This window comes from Syngnathus leptorhynchus, chromosome 1, assembly GCF_054491065.1.
Source record: "Syngnathus leptorhynchus isolate UIUO chromosome 1, UIUO_Slep, whole genome shotgun sequence".
NCBI lineage: Eukaryota > Metazoa > Chordata > Actinopteri > Syngnathiformes > Syngnathidae > Syngnathus > Syngnathus leptorhynchus.
This window is the reverse complement of record NC_141195.1, coordinates 985,953-1,004,988: the sequence shown is the minus strand read 5'-3', so window position 1 is coordinate 1,004,988 and position 19,036 is coordinate 985,953. Positions and strand designations below refer to the sequence as shown.

Genomic DNA, 19,036 nt, shown 5'->3' with positions numbered 1-19,036 from the left:
GGATGTTGTGGGGCTGTCTTGGCTGACATGCCTCTACAACATTGCGTGGACATCGGGGACGGTGCCTCTGGATTGGCAGACTAGGATGGTGGTTCCCCTCTTTAAGAAGGGGGACCGGAGGGTGTGTTCCAATTACAGGGGAATCACACTCCTGGTAAGGTCTATTCAGGGGTGCTGGAGAGGAGAGTCTGTCAGGAGGTCGAACCTCAGATTCAGGAGGAGCAGTGTGGCTTTGGTCCTGGCCGTGGAACAGTGGACCAGCTCTAGGCCCTCGGCAGAATCCTCGAGGGTGCATGGGAGTTCACCCAACCAGTCCACATGTGGTTTGTGGACTTGGAGAAGGCGTTCGACCGTGTCCCCCGGGAGATTCTGTGGAGGGTGCTTTGGCAGTACGGGGTGCCGAGCCAACTGATAAGTGCAGTTCGGTCCCTGTACCATCGATGCCAGAGTTTGGTCCGCATTTCCGTCAGTAAGTCAGATTCGTTACCATTGAGGGTTGGACTCCGCCAAGGCTGCCCTTGGTCACTGACTCTGTTCATAATTTTTATGGACAGAATTTTTAGGCGCAGCCGAGGCATTGAGGGGGTCCGGTTTGGGGACCTCAGCATCGTGTCTCTGCTTTTGCAGATGACGTGGTGCTGTTGGCTTCTTCAGGCCAATAACTCCAGCTCTCACTGGAGCGGTTCGCAGCAGAGTGTGAAGCGGTCGGGACGAGGGTAAGCACCTCCAAATCCGAGTCCATGGTCCTCGGTCGGAAAAAGGTGGAATGCCCTCTCTGGATCAAGTGGAGGAGTTCAAGTATCTTGGGGTCTTGTTCACGAGTGAGGGTAGAATGAAGCACGAACAGGCGGATCGGTGCAGCGTCGGCAGTAATGCGGACTCTGCACGGTCCGTCGTGGTGAAGAGAGAGCTGAGCCAAAAGGCAAAGCTCTCGATTTACCGGTCGATCTATGCTCCTACCCTCACCTATGGTCACGAGCTATGGGTCGTGACCAAAAGAACAAGATCCAGGATACAAGCAGCCGAAATGAGTTTCCTCCGCAGGGTGTCCGGGCTCTCCCTTAGAGATAGGGTGAGGAGGTCGGTCATCCCGGAGAGACTCGGAGTAGAGCTGCTGCTCCTCCACGTGGAGAGGAGCCAGATGAGCTGGCTCGGGCAGCTCATCAGGATGCCTCCTGGACGCCTCCCTGGGGAGGTGTTCCGGGCATGTCCCACCAGTAGGAGACCCCGGGGACGACCCAGGATGGGCTGGAGAGACTATGTCTCTCGGCTGGCCTGGGAACGCCTTGGGATCCCCCGGGATGAGCTGGATGAAGTGGCTGGGGAGAGGGAAGTCTGGGAGTTCCTCCTAAAGCTGCTGCCCCCGCGGCCCGACCCCAGATAAGGGGAAGAAGATGGATGGATGGATGGATGGATGGATGGATGGATGGATGGATGGATGGATGGATGGATGGATGGATGGATGGATGATATATAATTATATAGGCATGTGGAATAATTTGAACTGCAACACTTCTGGGGTCAGCAGCAGTGTTGTTTACACAAAGGACGAAGATTTCGATGGGTTTAATAATTTGGAATGATACGGATGGTTTGAGAAACATGTTATTTATGTTATACTTATTTGAATAACTGTTAATGCTACATCAGGCACGTTCTCAGCTCCATGTTTGTGTTTATGTAACGTTAGCATACCGTATCGTTTAGCCTGCTGTTGCCTGTTCATGTCTGTTTTTGGTGTTGGATTTTGTCAAATAACGTCCTCCCAAAAATGCGACTAGTACTTCGGTGCGACTTATATAGTTTTTTTTCTTCTTTACAATGCATTTTATGGCTGGTGCGACTTGTACTCCGGAGCAACGTATAGTACGGAAAATACGGTACTAAAATAACTGACCTGTTTCATAGGCCGTTGCTTGTTGCAAACAAAAATCTCATTACGGGAGGAATGTTTTGCAAATATATCTTAAGTCACTGTCAATCTTTACATCATACAAAACTAAAGTTTGTCAAATATATCAATCAGCAAATATAGTCAAGTTGTAACACGCCATAAAAAGGTGCAACCAAATTCTTTGCAATTAAACTATTTAAAGGTTGATTGCACCAGTGCTACTTGGTTAGGTTGGGAGAGCATACAATCCAAAACAAATTTGTTTACATAGCATATTTCAAGAGCTGCATATGTAACAAAGTGCTTCACATATACCAATGGGACAAAACCAAAGACAATGATATCAGAAGAAAAGTAACTGTCGAAAGCTAAATAATAAAAATGGGTCTTCAAATAAAAAATGGACAGAGAGGGAGATTTGCATAACATTTAAGGAGAGGTCATTCCAGAGAGAAGGACCGGCAAAAGAAAGGGCTTAATCTCCTCTGAGGCTCCACTTAGTCCTCAGTACTTCCAGTAGCATCCGGTCTGCTCAGCTAAGGCACAGGGTAGGTTCGTAGGGATGGAGGAGCTCAGAGGGGTAAGTTGGGGCAAAACAATAGAAGTATCTTAAATTCACTCCAAAATGTATTGGGAACCAACGGAGATAGGCCAGAATTGTGGTTATGTTCTCTTGCTTACGAACTCCAGTTCGGAGGCGAGCAGCAGCTTTTTGGACTTAGTGGAGATGCTTGAGGGAGGTCTGGCTGACTCCAAAATAAAGTGCATTTCAGTGGTCGAGATGAAATGTAACAAAGACATGAATTACTCTTTCTAAGTGCTGTTGAGAAAGGGCTTTATCTTAGCTGGTTGCCTTACAACAACACTGATTTGGCGGTTCCCCTTAAAATAATTGCACACTGTGGACTGTCATTCACATAGCGGTGAAAGGAAATTCCATGTTTTCATAAGATGGGGCAACAAATACAATAAAAACACCAAGGGGCCCAAAATAGATTCTTGTGGAAGACCAAAAACAGAGGGGAAGAGCAGGACTCAAAACGACCTATGCCGTGTGTGTCAAACTCCCACGGTGTAATCATATTTGGCCCACGAAGACAAATTGTGCATCGACTTTATGTCAATACTAAAATTGCAAATTGTCTTCACTTTTAAAAAATACAGATGTTTCTAGCAATTTGTATTATCATTCATCTTTTAAAAAATATGAACAGTGCTTACTACTCTCTGATTTAAAAACTAGTTATTTATTTGTTATGTAGCCTATACTGTATATGAGACGTTCATACATTTACTTGAGTTGAGCCCTCTGAAGAAACCTATGACTACAATGCAGCCCGTGACAACAATGAATTTGACACCACTGAGTCCTGGCAGTCAAATAGGATCCAAACCTCTCGAGAGAGCTACCAGTGATGCCAACCTGCTGTTGTAAATGACCTAGCATAGAATTATAATTTTCATGTTATTCCCGGAAGATGCCATCTCCCTCAGTTCACACATCACATATCTTAAAAATCAACACTAGCAAATACAAAAGAGAGAGATAGCAAGAGAGATAGAGAGGGTGCAAGAGCGAGAGGTCACATAAAAATCACCCCGCTCCAATGTTCCTTTGTGTGTCTCTTGTCTTATCTCTATGGTTACCTGAGACAACTGGAATGTGTGGGCCGCCAAGGAATGTCCACAAAACACAATCATTAAACCAGCAAGGGGCTGTTATCTCAGGCACAAAACACAAGCACAGAAACAGAGGGCACGACAGAGAGCCAGAGGGAGATAAAACAGAAAGAAAGAGAGCGAGAAGGAGGAGATAGCGAGAGAGACAGAGAAGACATCACCCTGCAATGTAACATTCCACACTGAAAGCAGTTTGAACTCGTTGCCATCATTTGCAGTTGGAAATACAAACTGGACCTTAAATTTCCATGCACAGGAAAATGTATAATGTATATTTATTTAGGTTTCAAATATCCAAAATTAGGAGTGACCAACTCCAGTCCTCCAGGGCAGTGTTTTAGATGTGTCCCTCTAACAACGCACCTGATGGAAATGATTAGTCTTGTTATCATGCTTGGCCACAGCTTGCTGAGGAGCTGATCATTTGAATAATAATAATAACAATGCACCAGATTCATATAGCGATTTTCTGGACACTCAAAGATGCTTTACATTGGATGCATTTTTCATGTGAAGACACATTCCCACTCTGATAAACCATTTACATAGCCACATAGCCAGTGTGCGCCAACAGCCCTTCTGACCACCACCAAAACATTCACATCCAGGCATACTCCAGTGCAAGTGAAACTGGAGGCACTGTGTGAGGTCTTGCCCAAGAACAAGAGCTGGACTCAAACCGCCGACTCTCCGGTTACCGAGCAACCCGCTCTACTGCCACAGCCGGCACATCAATCGCATAAATCAACTGTGTTAGATAAAGGTTACATCTAAAACTAGGGTGGGCAATCCTGGTCCTGGAGGGCCGCATGTCCTGCATGTTTTCCAGGTCTCCCTGCTGCAATACACCTGATTCAAATTGATCCGAGTTGTTAACCAGCTTCTGCGGACCTTTCTAATTATTTGACCATTTGATTCAGGTGTGTTGTAACAGGGGGACATAGAAAACATGCAGGACATGAAGCCCTCCAGGATCGGGATTGCCCACCCCTGATCTAAAACACTGAGGAAAGGAGGTCTTGAGGATTGGAGTCGGTGTCCCATGCTCTAGATACTGTACCGTATTTTTTGGACTAAAAGTCGCTCTGGAATATAGGTCGCATGAGCGATAAAATGCACAATAACGTAAAAAAAAACCATATATAAGTCGCTCCTGAGTATAGGTCGCATTTTGGGGGAAATTTATTCGATAAAATCCAACACCAAGATCAGACATGAAAAAGCAACAACAGGCTAAACGATAGGTATGCTAATGTGATAGAAACACAAACGAAGAGCTGAGAACGAGCCTGACGTATCATTCAGTTATTCTAATATATATTACATAAATAACACGTTTATAAAACCATCTGTGTCACTCCAATTCATTAAATCCATCGATCATCCTTTATGTAAACAATGCCGCGTATGCACCTCATATGCGCCGCTGACGTCGGACTCGTAAGTTGCTGTTCTAATTATTTCACAGACCCATATAGCAATGTTTAAAGTATATTTCGAATAACTATAAAATTACAACAATATTATCAAACAATCTGTGCCACTCCAAATCATTACATCCATCGATCAAATTCCTCGTCCTTTGCCAACAACGCCGCGGCGTGCGCCCTGACGTCAGCCTCGTCGTTATTCAACAGATCTAGTATATAACTATATAGTAGCGTTAACACAGTCGACTTCCAGGCGTGCGGCGGCGTCGACTTCCATCCCCGGAGGTGGCATTTCCAGCCACGGAAGTTCCGTAGATTATGACCGGGCGTGCGTAAAAGCCATGTCCGAGCCCCATCCACCGTCCCTGGACAGCCACTCGGCAGAGCGCCAGCCCCCGACTTCCATCCACGGAGGTGAAAGAAAGCTCGGTAGAATAGGACCGGCCGTGCGTAAAAGCCATGTCCGAGCCAACTCCACCGTCCCCGGACAGCCACCCGGCCAAGCGCCGGCCCCCGACTTCCATCCACGGAGGTGAAAGAGAGCTCCGTCGAGTAGGAGCAGGCGTGCGTAAAAGCCATAATAGTTTTTCAAACCTTCTGTGTCACTCCAAATCATTAAATCTTTCAAACTCTTCGTACTCCGTGTCACTTACAAACAAAGCCGCTAATGATGCCGGTAGTACGTGGGGCCCTTCGTCATCTTCATCATCCCGTGATCAAATCTTTGTCCTTTATGTAAACAACCGTCGAGCCGCTGACATCACTTGAAATTCAAATTTCAGCAATCCCTTGCTACATTGCAGTTCGTATATCGCGGTTTCCCTTTTTTTTTTTTTTTTTTTTTTTTTTTTTAAATTTGTGAAAAACATCACTAATAACTACTACCACCCAAACTAAGAAAAAAAAAACGCGACTTATAGTCCGAAAATTACAGTAAATTTACTGATCGATATGGAAGGGAAACATCGGTAAGCAGTACCAATGTGTTAGATCAAACTTTAGTCAGTTCAGAATATTTTATAGGTGCTTGTGAGAAACGCGATTGTTTACACTTAGCCGAGGCTCATGGGAGTCTGCGAGCTGAGGCTCATGGGAGTTTACAGGTAGGCTAATGCTATAATGTTAGCTGCTATACGCACGAGACTATTTCATGTCAAAATAGGCTGCTCTGTTAATGTTTCAAGTAAATTTACGGATCGATATGGAAGGGAAAAATAGGTAAGCCGTACCAGACCGTTAGATCGAACTCTAGTCAGTTCTGATCATTTTATAGGATACTTTGAGAAACGCGATTGTTTACAGAGAGCTCATTGGTTATTGGCTAGTGGATGCATACCGCAACCCTAGTCAACCTCAGTTTGTTGCAGTATAGCTTCTATACTACTGTACTTGCGGTGTATGTGATGTGTAAATATTTGTTGAATGTTGTTGTGAAAAAATAATAGAGCTTGTGTCTTTTTTTTATTGAAGTAGAATTGTATTGATTTATTTAAGATGTTTTATTTTCCAACACATATTCAAATGTTTTATATTCTAAAGAATAGAAAGCTAATTGCACTTAAAAAGGATGTACAGTGATTTTTTTGTTCTAACCTTATCTGTGACATTTAAAAAAACAGCAACAAACAATCCTATGAGTAGATTAGTCTCCCTTAATCGATGGATGGCTGAGTTCTGTAAAATGCTGGGACTGTATTTTATAGATAACTGGTCCTCCTTCTGGGGCCGCCCCGAGCTGCTGAGGAAGGACAGCCTTCATCCTAACCGTGAAGGCGCCTTTACTCTTTCTAGGAATATAGATTACTGTTTGAGCCACTCATGACAGGTCACTTTAGAGCAGGCCGGGGCACAGGTGATTAGACCACCTGTCAGGATGGGTTTGGAGTCAGTTAAGTTAAAGTTAACTAGCGCTAGGCCAGACTTTCAGCATGCACATAGCTCCTTGTGTAGACTAGAGCGTCACAGTTTGAAAAGTGCTACAGTACACGTGAACACACTTTCTACTGAGGTAGTAGACAAATCCAATCGCTCCACCCCGACCGGTATAGCTGATGATACGGTGCCTCTTCCAGATAATATTACATGTGTACCAAATATTTACTATCAGATTCCTACGGTCGTATCATCCCACCGCGCTAATAAACAATTGAGAGGTGATGTCAGGCCTAGAGAACACAATCTTACTTTCATTTCGTTTAAAAATCCTTTGATAGATACGAACCCTGATCGACCGATTACACTTTAACTCGGTTTTATGAATATTAGATTGCTTCATACGAAAGCAGTTCTCGTTAATGACCTCATCACGGAACATAATCTAAATGTATTTGGTCTTTGCAAGACCTGGTTAAAACGTAATGAACTCCTACCACTTAATGAGGCCTCGCCTCCAAATTTTGTGAGCTCACATGTGGCGAGTCCTCGAAAAAAGGGTGGGGGTGTTGCCCTCATCTCAGATTCCGATCTTAGATTTAAGCCTCGTTCGATTAACGTATTTAAAACATTTGAAGTTCTGACTGTCTCCACCGCTTTACCATCATTTTATCTTGCTGTTGTTTACCGTCCACCCAGGGCTTACTCTGGCTTCCTGGATGAATTTTCAGAATTCGTGGCTGATCTAGCGACAAATGGAGATAATATAATAATCATGGGCAATTTCAATATCCACATGAATTTACCGTCAGAGCCACTTACTTCGGCATTTCAGACTGATACGTTTGGTTTTACGCAAGACGTACAGGCAGCAACGCATCAAAATGGAAATACCTTAGATCTGGTATTATCCCGAGGACTGGCAACCTCAAATATAACAGTACTACAATACTGTTTTGTCTGATCATTACTTAAGAAAATTTGAAATTTTAGTTCTTAGTCAAAGAGAAGAGGGCAATCAGAATTATGGCAGTCGGAATATTAACTCCATGACTGTAACTGCGCTATCTGAGCTACTGCCACTAGCAACTGCCGTATTTCCCCCATATACCGGCTCTATTGATAATCTTACAAATGAATTCAATGCTACACTGTAAAGTGACTAATGATCTCCTCAAAGCCATGGATTCAAACACTTCATCGGTGTTGTTACTACTCAATCTTAGTGCTGCCTTTGACACTGTAGACTTCGATATTTTATCAGAGGGTCTTAAAGATTGTCTTGGTATTTCAGGGTCAGCACTAGGCTGGTTTCACTCATATCTATCAGACGCACCGAGTGGTCCATGGCAATACGTCCTCTGAGCTCTGTAAGATTACGTGTGGTGTCCCACAAGGATCGGTATTAAAACCAATTCTATTTAATATTTATATGATTCCGCTTGGGGACATAATACGTAAATATAATGTTAGTTTTCAATGTTACACGGATGGCACCCAATTATATCAAAGTCAAAGTCTGCTTCATTGTCAATTTCTTCACATTAAGACACACAAAGAGATCGAAATTACCCCGTCCCACGGTGACTAGACACATCACACAACACATAAAAGCAAATAGCACAAAGATTAAAACAATAGATAGGAGCGAAGAATAAGTAATAAGCAAATAACCGAAATAAATGAACAATAAATAAATAAATAGACTAATAAATAAATATATGCCGTTATCAATGACAGATCTGCGGGACTGTTGTAAACCTGAGGCATGCCTTGCGGAGATCAAGCAATGGATGTCTCTCAACTTCCTTCGTCTGAACCCAGATAAAACTGAGATGTTGATAATTGGTCCAGCTCGTTATCAACATTTATTTAAGGAAACCACTATAACTATAGATAACCATACTATCACTCAGAGTGATACTGTAACTAATCTCGGGGTAATGTTTGACCAAACGCTCTCCTTTCAAAAGCACATTAAGAATGTAACCAGAATTGCGTTTTTTCACCTACGTAATATTGCTAAGATTCGCCCAATCCTCTCGACCAATGATGCGGAAATTATTATACGTACGTTTATCACGTCGCGCCTGGACTACTGTAATGCATTATTCTCTGGTCTTCCCAAGTCCAGCATCAAAAGTCTACAGTTAGTACAAAATGCTGCTGCAAGGCTGCTCTCTGGGACAAGAAAATTTGATCACATTACCCTAATATTAGCCAACTTACACTGGCTCCCGGTCCATTTAAGATGTGACTTCAAGGTTCTTCTATTAACCTATACATTGCATGGTTTAGCGACTTTATATCTCATTGACCTAGTTGTTCCTTATGTTCCGTCTCGAAATCTTCGTTCGCAAAACGCGAGTCTTTTAGTGACACTGAGGGCCAAGAAAATGTCTGGAGGGTCTAGAGCATTTTCTTTTCGGGCTCCAGAGCTCTGGAATGCCCTACCAATGGATATTAGAACTGCCACCTCAGTAGAAACATTTAAGACACGTTTAAAGACATATTTCTATGATATGGCCTTTAATTAACCTGTAGTGGCCGATTCGGCTGGAGTTTGTTTTTGCTCCCTCTCCCCGACCCCACTTCCCCCACCCTTCCCCGGCTGGGGAGGTGGTTAGGTTTCACCCAAGCTGACGGCGGCTATCTAGATTCTCGTGGACCAATTCAGGATGAGGGAACTGCAGCGGATTACCCTCCTCGAAGACACTGCCAGGACGATCGAGGGCTCCTCCGACAGCTCTTTGCTTTGGCCTGGACATCCACTTTTTGATTTCCATATTATGTATTTTATGTGCCCTCTTTGCATGCATTGCAGCCTGGTGATCCTGAAAGGAGGATCCAAGACCAAGGAGATTATCATTGACTTCCGGAAGGGTCACGCCCACTACCTGCCGCTGACCGTCGACGGAGCTGTGGTGGAGAGAGTGAGTAGCACCAGATTCCTGGGGGTGCACATCAGTGAGGACCTCTCCTGGACCACCAACACTGTGTCGCTGGCGAAGAAGGCTCAGCGCCGCCTGTACTTTCTGCAGAAACTCAGGCGGGCAAGTGCTCCTCCCGCCGTCATGACCACATTCTACCGTGGCACCATTGAGAGCGTCCTCTCCAGCTGCATCGCTGTGTGGGGTGGTGGCTGCTCTGAGTACAACATGAAGGCCCTGCAGCGCATTGTGACCACTGCGAGTAAAATCATTGGGGCTCCACTCCCCTCCCTGAAGGAAGTTTACGCCTCCCGTCTCACCCGCAAAGCGGCTGCGATTGTGTGTGATGAGAGTCACCCCGCTCACTCTTTGTTTGTACTTCTGCCCTCTGGGAAGAGATACAGATGCCTGCGCTCCCGCACCACCAGACTCAGGGACAGCTTTGTGCTCCAAGCTGTCCGGATCCTGAATTCCCTCCACCCTCTGCTACATGACGTCCTGTTCTTTTGCGCTATGATCTGGCTGTCTGCTATTAGCGCGCTTGCTCCATTTTGCTGCTCTTATTTGTCTATTTATTTATTTATTGTTTATTATTTGGGTTATTTGCTTATTACCTATTCGTTGCTCTTGTCTGTTCGGTTTTACTCTGTGCTATTTGATGTGAGTGTTGTGTACTGTCTAGTCACCGTGGGATGGTGGGAAACGTAATTTCGATCTCTTTGTGTGCTTGGCATGTGAAGAAATTGACAATAAAGCGGACTTTGACTTTGACTTTTTGACTTTATTTTTCAAACGTTACAATTATTTTTCATTTCCAATTTCGCAGACCACCTGGAATACCGCCACGGACCACTAGAGGACCATCGACCAAACACACAGGAAACAACAGTTTCATTTTTGATTTTTCAAACCTTTATAACAAAAATAAATGTCACTTTTTTCTTGAAAAAAAATGTCACTTTATTCTTGACCTCCTAACTTTGCTTGGGGAGGGGGGAACCTGTTCTAATTTTCTACACTTGTAAAGATACCGCCGAGAATACAGAAAAAGTCAGGCTGATAAATTATTGTATGGTTCCGCATACTCTTTGCAATGTGCTCACGTACTCGTCATTACTTTTTGGTGCAATTAATGAGTTTTCTGACTGTGTGAGTGGTCATTGAACGCACCCCGCACAGAATGTGAGTGAGAACTTAAAAAATAAAATAAAAGGAACCGAGCGTCTAAAGATGAAACTTGACCAACACAAAAGTGTGTTCTTCATTCTTTATTAAACAGGCTGGTACTACCCGCCGCACTCAAGGCGTACACAGTCCCGCAGCAAGGGATAAAGATTTACATGGGGGCACCTACTTTGGCACATACTCCCTCGCAAGCTCAACGATACACATGCCTTCAACATGCTTCTTTATGATTTTGAGTTTCATATGGATTGTGTTAGGAGACATACTTGACTACACTACTTGTTTTTTTAACACTGCTAACGTGTCAAGACAAACCGGGAATGGCAGAGCAAAGGAAACAGGTGGGGGTTGGTGCCAGTTCCCAAGTGGAAATTTGGTTCGTGAGTAGATGCAAAAAAATCGCGAGGCTCCAGTTCCTATCTCGAAAAGTTCGTAAGTATCAGCATTCCGAAGTAGAGGTACCACTGGACTTAGTTCAAAATCTTGGCATAGTCATAAGAAATTTTGATCACATTAAAAATGAAGCGAAACCTAGCTCTTGGAAAACATGTAAGGTTATTTTTTTTTTCTTATTCGTATGCACACTAAAATAATGGTAGGGTCACACAAGGCAAAAGGGTCCTAGGTGAGGGGCCAGACAAAGCACGGCTCACCAAAGCCCCTTATGATGACAAACGAAAATGGACTTAGTTTTCCCTCGCCCGGACGCGGGTCACTGGGGCGCCCCTCTGGAGCCAGGCCTGGAGGTGGGGCTCGAAGGCGAGCGCCTGGTGGCCGGGCCTTCGCCCATGGGGCCCAGCTGGGCATAGCCCGAAAAGAAAACGTGGGTCCCCCTTCCCATGGGCTCACCACCTATAGGAGGGGCCAAAGGGGTCGGGTGCAAAGTGAGCTGGGCAGCGGCCAAAGGCGGGGAGAACCTTGGCGGTCCGATCCCCAGCTGCAGAGGCTGGCTCTAGGGACATGGAATGTCACCTCTCTGGCTGGAAAGGAGCCCGAGCTGGTGTGTGAGGCAGAAAAGTTCCGACTAGTCAGTCGGACTTGCCTCCACACACAGTTTGGGGTCTGGTACAAGCCCTCTCGAGAGGGGCTGGACTCTCTTCCACTCTGGAGTTGCCCATGGTGAGAGGCGTTGAGCAGGTGTTGGCATACTTATTGCCCCCCGGCTGGGCGCCTGGACATTGGGGTTCACCCCGGTGAACGAGATGGTAGCCTCCCTCCGCCTTCGGGTGGGGGGACGGGCCCTGACTGTTTGTGTCTATGCACCGAACGGCAGCTCAGAGTACCCACTCTTCTTGGGGTCCCTGGAGGAAGTGCTGGAGAGCGTTCCTTCTGGGGACTCCATCATTCTACTGGGTGACTTCAATGCTCAAGTGGGCAATGACAGTGAGACCTGGAAGCGCGTGATTGGGAGAAACGCCCCCCCCCCATCTGAACCCGAGCGGTGTTCTATTGTTGGACTTCTGTGCTCGACACGGATTTTCTATGATGAACACCATGATCAAGCATAAGGGTGTCCTTGTGTGCACTTTGCACCAGGACACCCTAGGCCAAGTTCGATGATCGACTTTTTAGTCGTGTCATCGGATTTGCGGCCGCATGTTTTGGACACTCGGGTGAAGAGAGGGGCGGAGCTGTCAACTGATCACCACCAACTGGTGGTGGGTTGGCTCCGATGGTGGGGGAAGATGCCGGTCCGACCTGGCAGGCCCAAACGCTCTGTGAGGGTCTGCTGGGAACGTCTGTCAGAATCCCCTGTCAGGAAGAGCTTCAACTCCCACCTCCGGCAGAGCTTTTCCCACGTCCCGAGGGAGGCGGGGGACATTGAGTCAGAGTGGACCATGTTCCACGCCTCCATTGTTGAAGCAGCCGACCGGAGCTGTGGCCGTAAGGTTGTTATTGCCTGCCCCCCCCCCCAAGGCTAAAGTCCCAATGATCATCGTCACACACACATCTGGGTGTGGTGAAATTTGTCCTCTGCATTTAACCCATCCCCATGTTTGGTGGCAATCCCCAAACCCGCTGGCCGTCAAGCTGAAGAAGGAGTCCTATTGGGCCGTTTTGGGCTGCGGGACTCCGGAGGCAGCTGACGCGTACCGGATGGCCAAGCGGAACGCGGCTTCAACGGTTGCTGAGACAAAAACCCGGGCGTGGGAGGAGTTTGGTGAGGCCATGGAGAATGACGTCCGGACGGCTTCGCGGAGATTCTGGTCCACCATCCACCGTCTCAGGAGGGGGGAAGCACAGTCAACACTGTTTAGTCCCTCCTAAAGCTGCTGCCCCGGTGACCCGACCCTGGATAAGCGGAAGAAGATGGATGGACTAAAATAAAACTAATACTACCAATATTAAGTAAGATGGCAAGTATTTCACGTTCATTTTTTACTGATTTTGTAAATTTATATATATTATATAATTTATATATTGCTATTTACGTATCAATCTCTTCTTTTTTTAAGTGCAACAGTTAGTATGTCAGTGCATCTACTTTGTTTTATTTCAGCCTCTGTGCAAAGCATGCTATGCAACTTTCAATCAACGTTGTTCAATTAATGATCACAGAATAAATTACAAAAATTCAAATTTAAAAAACATTTTTACTAATGAAATAACAATAACGGGAACTAACAAACTGAATTTTACGTTTAAACTAGACTAAAACTAACTATAGTTATATAGAAAATGTCCTTCATTTTTATCTTTGGGTTTATTTTAAATGTTTATAATTTGGTATTACTGTTTGTCCATAAAGAAGACAAAAGGTCAAACAGCCATTTGGGAATTGTAGTTTACTTTATTATGCATTACTTATTGTGACCTTTTAATTTATATATATATATATATATATATATATATATATATATATATATATATATATATATATATATATATATATATATATATATATATATATATATTGCACTCAACAAATCTCCATATGCATAAAAAACTTAACACTAATAAAAACAAAACTAATAAACGGCGCGTTTTTGAACTAATGGAAAGAACAACTCTAAAGAAAAATTAAAACTGAATTTGAAAAATTCTAATCTAAATCAAAACTATAATAAAAATTCCAAAATCAGGGTTGCGCCCATGTTAAAATTCCTGTAAAACTGACAAATGAAACATGAGGATTAAACACTCATCCATCCATTTTCTGTTTATATAAAACAGAATTAACATATTTAGCTTGTAAATTATGAACTCAGACTGACCCTACTCCCATTGCCTCATTATGTTAATCTGCTACAAATTTCAAGGGTGTTCCAGATGAGCAAGAGGCGGAGGAGAAGGAGGCTAAAATGATAAAACAGAGCAGATAACTCTGACCCAATAAGTGCAGTGGCGGAATCTTGACTATGACTTCGCTAGATTCAGAAATATAAATTGTAGCTATCATCCACATAAGAGCATGAACAATTTCTATCAATAAAAAAAATTGGGATGTACGACGTGCTGTGATAGTTTGGGTCCTTGATGTTGTCAGTTACAATTGTTATGTTGCATAGCAGAGTTGTGAGTTCCCGGGTGTCTTTCATTAGCTTGAATTGCTCAATGAAACCTTGTCAGAAGGTCTACTTTTCTGCCATCCCCTTCTGCATCCAATCCTGTTACTTTGTATTGATTTTACATTAAGACAATTATTTTTCGACTTCTGTTTCTGGGTCCGAATTTTCCTTATCATGTTACACATTACTACATTACTTTGTGTATACAACAAAATCTGTATCTGTTGTTGCAGGATAAAAGAAAAAATTTCAACTGACCACCGTGCTGCCCTGATGGGTATCAGTACCTATTATTGTATTTTCATGACCAAAGGGCACATCTTTGCTAAACGGCGCAGTCTCAGTTACTGTATGTGTGCCATTATTGTATTTAACACACACATAGGGCACACCACATCATAAGGCGCATGTATGCCATGATTTACGGTAAACAAAAAAAAAAAAAAAACCATCACGGGAGCAAGAAAGTGAGTTCGGTTGTACTTTATTCTACTGTTTAACCATGTACACTACTGTACTCACATTATTGTTGATCGATATTTATACGCAAATCCATCCAAGTCCTCATCTTCTGTATCCAAATTAAACAGTTGGGCAAGTTCGCCATCTGACATGCCAATTTCCCTCATCATTGTCTCGTCACGTTGCTCTTCGGCAATGATTCCGGCTTTCCAGGAAGCTTGAATTGTGCCTCGTAAGCATGTCTCTGTCTATGCGGAGATACATATTCATCTAAATACATAAATCCAGCTCAGTGGCCTAATGGTAGAGTGTCCGCCCTGAGACCGGAAGGTTGTGGGTTCAAACCCTGGCCGGGTCATACCAAAGACTATAAAAATGGGACCCATTGCCTCCCTGCTTGGCACTCAGCATTAAAGGTTGGAATTGGGGGGTTAGATCACCAAAATGATCCCCGAGCGCAGCTCCGCTGCTGCTCACTGCTCTCCTCTCCCCGAGGGGATGGATCAAAATCACATGGGGATGGGTTAAATGCAGAGGATTAATTTCGCCACAATGTGTGACAATCATTGGGACTTAATCTACGTGTCACGTCCAGTCCTCTGATTGTGCCTTGTAAGCAAACGTAAACGTAAGCAAATGGGTGCCTGTATATCACGTCTCTGAGTAGCAGAAGCCAATGGCGGCGGAGGTACGTACTCCTCTACGTGCAAGTCGTCTGATTGGTTTACCGCCCCGATCGACGTAAAACCTAATGTCCTTTGATTGGTTCATCGGGTGCCAGTATATTACAATTCTGTATGGCGGAAGCCACACAAAACAATGGCAGCGAAGGTACGTACTCCTTCACGTGACACGTCAAGTCCTGTTTTTTTTTTTTTGTCCCGATCTACGTGGCGGAAGCAACACAAAACAATGGCGGCGAAGGTACGTACTCCTTTACGTGTTACGTCTAGTCCGCTGATTGTTTTTTTTTTTTTAGCACGATCTACGTCTACTCCGTATATGACGGAAGCCACGCAAAACAACTTTACAGATTTTTGAATTTGGTCCACACAAAAGGCGCACCTTGGTTTTTTGACAAAATTAAAGACGTTTATGTGCGCCATATGGTTGTAAAATTATGGTAATAAAGTTAGGCGATTTGATGAACCTGACTAGCATTTTATATACATTTAACAGTAATGCTCCATAAAAATCACGCATTTATTGGTACTTAGCAGTGACATTTCAACACACCCATTTCACAACAAAATGCACACTCATACCCGCGCACAAACATTTCTAATTAAAGCAGGACCAACAAAAATTTTCTTGCAATTTTCAAAGACCAAAATAAAACAAATGATTAAAACTATCACTCTAGAGCTGAACTTCCAACAATCCGTGGCTCTTTACATTGCAACGAGTACAGTAGAACACGTTGCAGTGTCATAGCGTTATTTATCCATCCATTTTCTGAAGCTAATATTCTCGCTACTAGCCATTAGCTAAGCTCGGCTGCACGGTTTTACTTACGTGGCCTCTTGACACCTCCCAGACCTGACAACAATCCACAGTGGTGCCACTATTGTGTCAATTTGTACTGTAATCCACTCAATTATAGTATCAACGAACAAAGGTTAAAAAAGAAAAGGCACGGCTCAGTCTTCATCACTCTCCGGTCAAACCAACCGTGAATGGGTTTTATTTTTACACAGTAGGTGCCGCTACAGAGGTATTTGTTTTCATCATTTAGGACAACTTTAAAATAGCAAATTTTTCACCAGAGCCAATGAGTGTGCAAAGATTGGTGAGTTCTTGTGTAGGTTTAGGGTGCCAAAAATGCAAGGTTTCACAGAAAAAAAAAAGAGAAAAACTCTTACTAAAACAATAGAGGCCTCGCTGCTGTCGCTGCTCAAGCCGTAATTACATTCTTCTGCATCACGATGTTGATTTGAATTTGATTGATTAGCCCAAGTTTTCATGTACTATATATTTATGAAACAATACAGGTAAATAGTGTATAACAAACATGCGCGCACACACACGTGCACACACACGCACGCACACACACACACAAAGTTTTTACACAGAGCAACATGACATTATACAAGATCTGTGAGCATAGGAGAACAGCAAGTAAGTGTCAAACAGAGTTCGGCATCCGCAACACCCTCATATGGCGCCTCCATCCCTTTCAAGCACTTATTGCACACAGGATGCTTAAGTGCCACCCCTTCTTAAGTGTGCAGGTTGAGGCAGGTTTACTCACATTCCTTCTACACTTTATTTTGGGGGTCTTTAGTGATGCACACACAAAAACACACAGAGCAGCAATAAATGAAGAGGCTATTCAAGCAGGAACATTTCACACAGAACATTCCAGAGATCATAAGAGCTTTCTTCACTGTTGTGTATGTGTGCCTGTCTGTGTGTCTGTAATATAGATGTGATGAGAACAAAAACCGTGGAAATACAGTTAAAACCAGTTTGCATTTTAGAAAGTTTTAAATTTGCAACTTACCTACAAAAGGCCTTTAAAAAGACACATTTTAAAAGTCCACTTGACTTACCTATGTTCACAATCTATACATTCATTCATTCATTCATTCATTTTCGGAACCGCTTAGTCCCCACGGGGGTCGCGGGCGTGCGGGAGCCTATCCCAGCCGTCATCGGGCAGTAGGCGGGGGACACCCTGAACTGGTCGCCAACCAATCGCAGGGCACACAGAGACGAACAACCATTCGCACTCACACCTAGGGACAATTTGGAGTGCTCAATCGGCCTATCAAGCATGTTTTTGGGATGTGGGAGGAAACCGGAATGCCCGGAGAAAACCCACGCGGACACGGGGAGAACATGCAAACTCCACACAGGGAGGGCCGGAGGTGGAATCGAACCCGCACCCTCCTAACTGTGAGGCGGATGTGCTACCCACTGCCCCACCGAGCCGCCACAATCTATACATTTGTTGTTTATTAATGAAAAATTTGAATGAACTTAAATTTCAAGGACCATATTTCTTACCTCCCAGGTTTTAAGAGTGGTCATTTTGCAAATAATTTAACTGGAAAAGAACATAAGCATTTAGCCAAAACTTAATATTATAGAGCTAATATACACCATACATAGTGTTTCACTAAAACTAACGTTAAACATTTACCTAAGACTGAACATAAGTTTTTGGCTAATTATGAAACGGAAACCTTAGTACCTGTCCGAGGTCCAGTGTGACGTTGACTTCATTGTACTCAGTACTGCGCGACAGTGGAGGGCTCTGCCACCATCGCTCTGTGCCATCAATGGCGTTTGTGATGGGGTGGGCACGGTCGCTGTCACCGTGGCGACAAATGTCACAGTACTGGCCCTGAGGGGGGAAAAACATTATAATTAAAAACGAGCATAGAAATTTCCATTAAAGCTATATAATTTTAAGAAAAAAATACTATATTGGGACATATGGGAGTTTCTTCATAATTTTCAGTCAATGTTTTTTGGGGAACTTTTCTGTATCAAAAGTATCATTGGTACTTCGTATTGTATCAGTGACTCGAGAATTGAGTGCTCACACTGATATTGGTCGGTAAAAAAGTGCTCTCGAACATCCCAACAATTTAGTATTCACCTACCAAACCAGTATAGTACTAATTCCAACCTTAAACATTTTGCAAGAACTAAACCTTTTCCTGAAACATTTTGCTAAAACTAAACCTTATTCACCCATAAATTTTCTTCCACTTATCCAGGGTTGGGTAGTGAGTCAGTGAGTTTCCGTCAGTATTTGCAGCAAGCCCACATGGGTACAGTCTGTCCCTCGTCCGCAACAGCCAATCGGCACAGAGAACATATTCTTAGCGTCAGTCAGGCACTGCACATGCAGATATACAGCCAAATCAATAAAAATATGTTAATGTAAACAACAGACAAACAACAAGCACAGTGTTGTGGCTGGAGAAATAAAAACAATATGAAACAAGGTCATTGTTCTCTCTGTGGGATAGAACACTGCTTTTTTTTCTTTATTTGGCTGCATGTCAGATGTGTGGCATCAGCATGTGGCATAGAACCGGTAAGTGGTATTGCACCAAGTAC

At 43.8% G+C, this 19,036-nt stretch overlaps 1 protein-coding gene across 5 annotated transcripts in view; it reads right to left on the bottom strand.

Moving 5' to 3' along the window:
* Window positions 1–19,036, bottom strand: part of lama5 (laminin, alpha 5) — a 237,792-nt gene that overhangs the window by 208,475 nt on the left and 10,281 nt on the right. For all 5 annotated transcript variants that reach the window (XM_085923196.1, XM_085923214.1, XM_085923231.1 and 2 more), the window contains one exon: window positions 18,159–18,311. In XM_085923196.1, coding sequence (XP_085779322.1) covers window positions 18,159–18,311 — 153 coding nt within the window. The remainder of the gene's footprint in view (window positions 1–18,158; window positions 18,312–19,036) is intronic.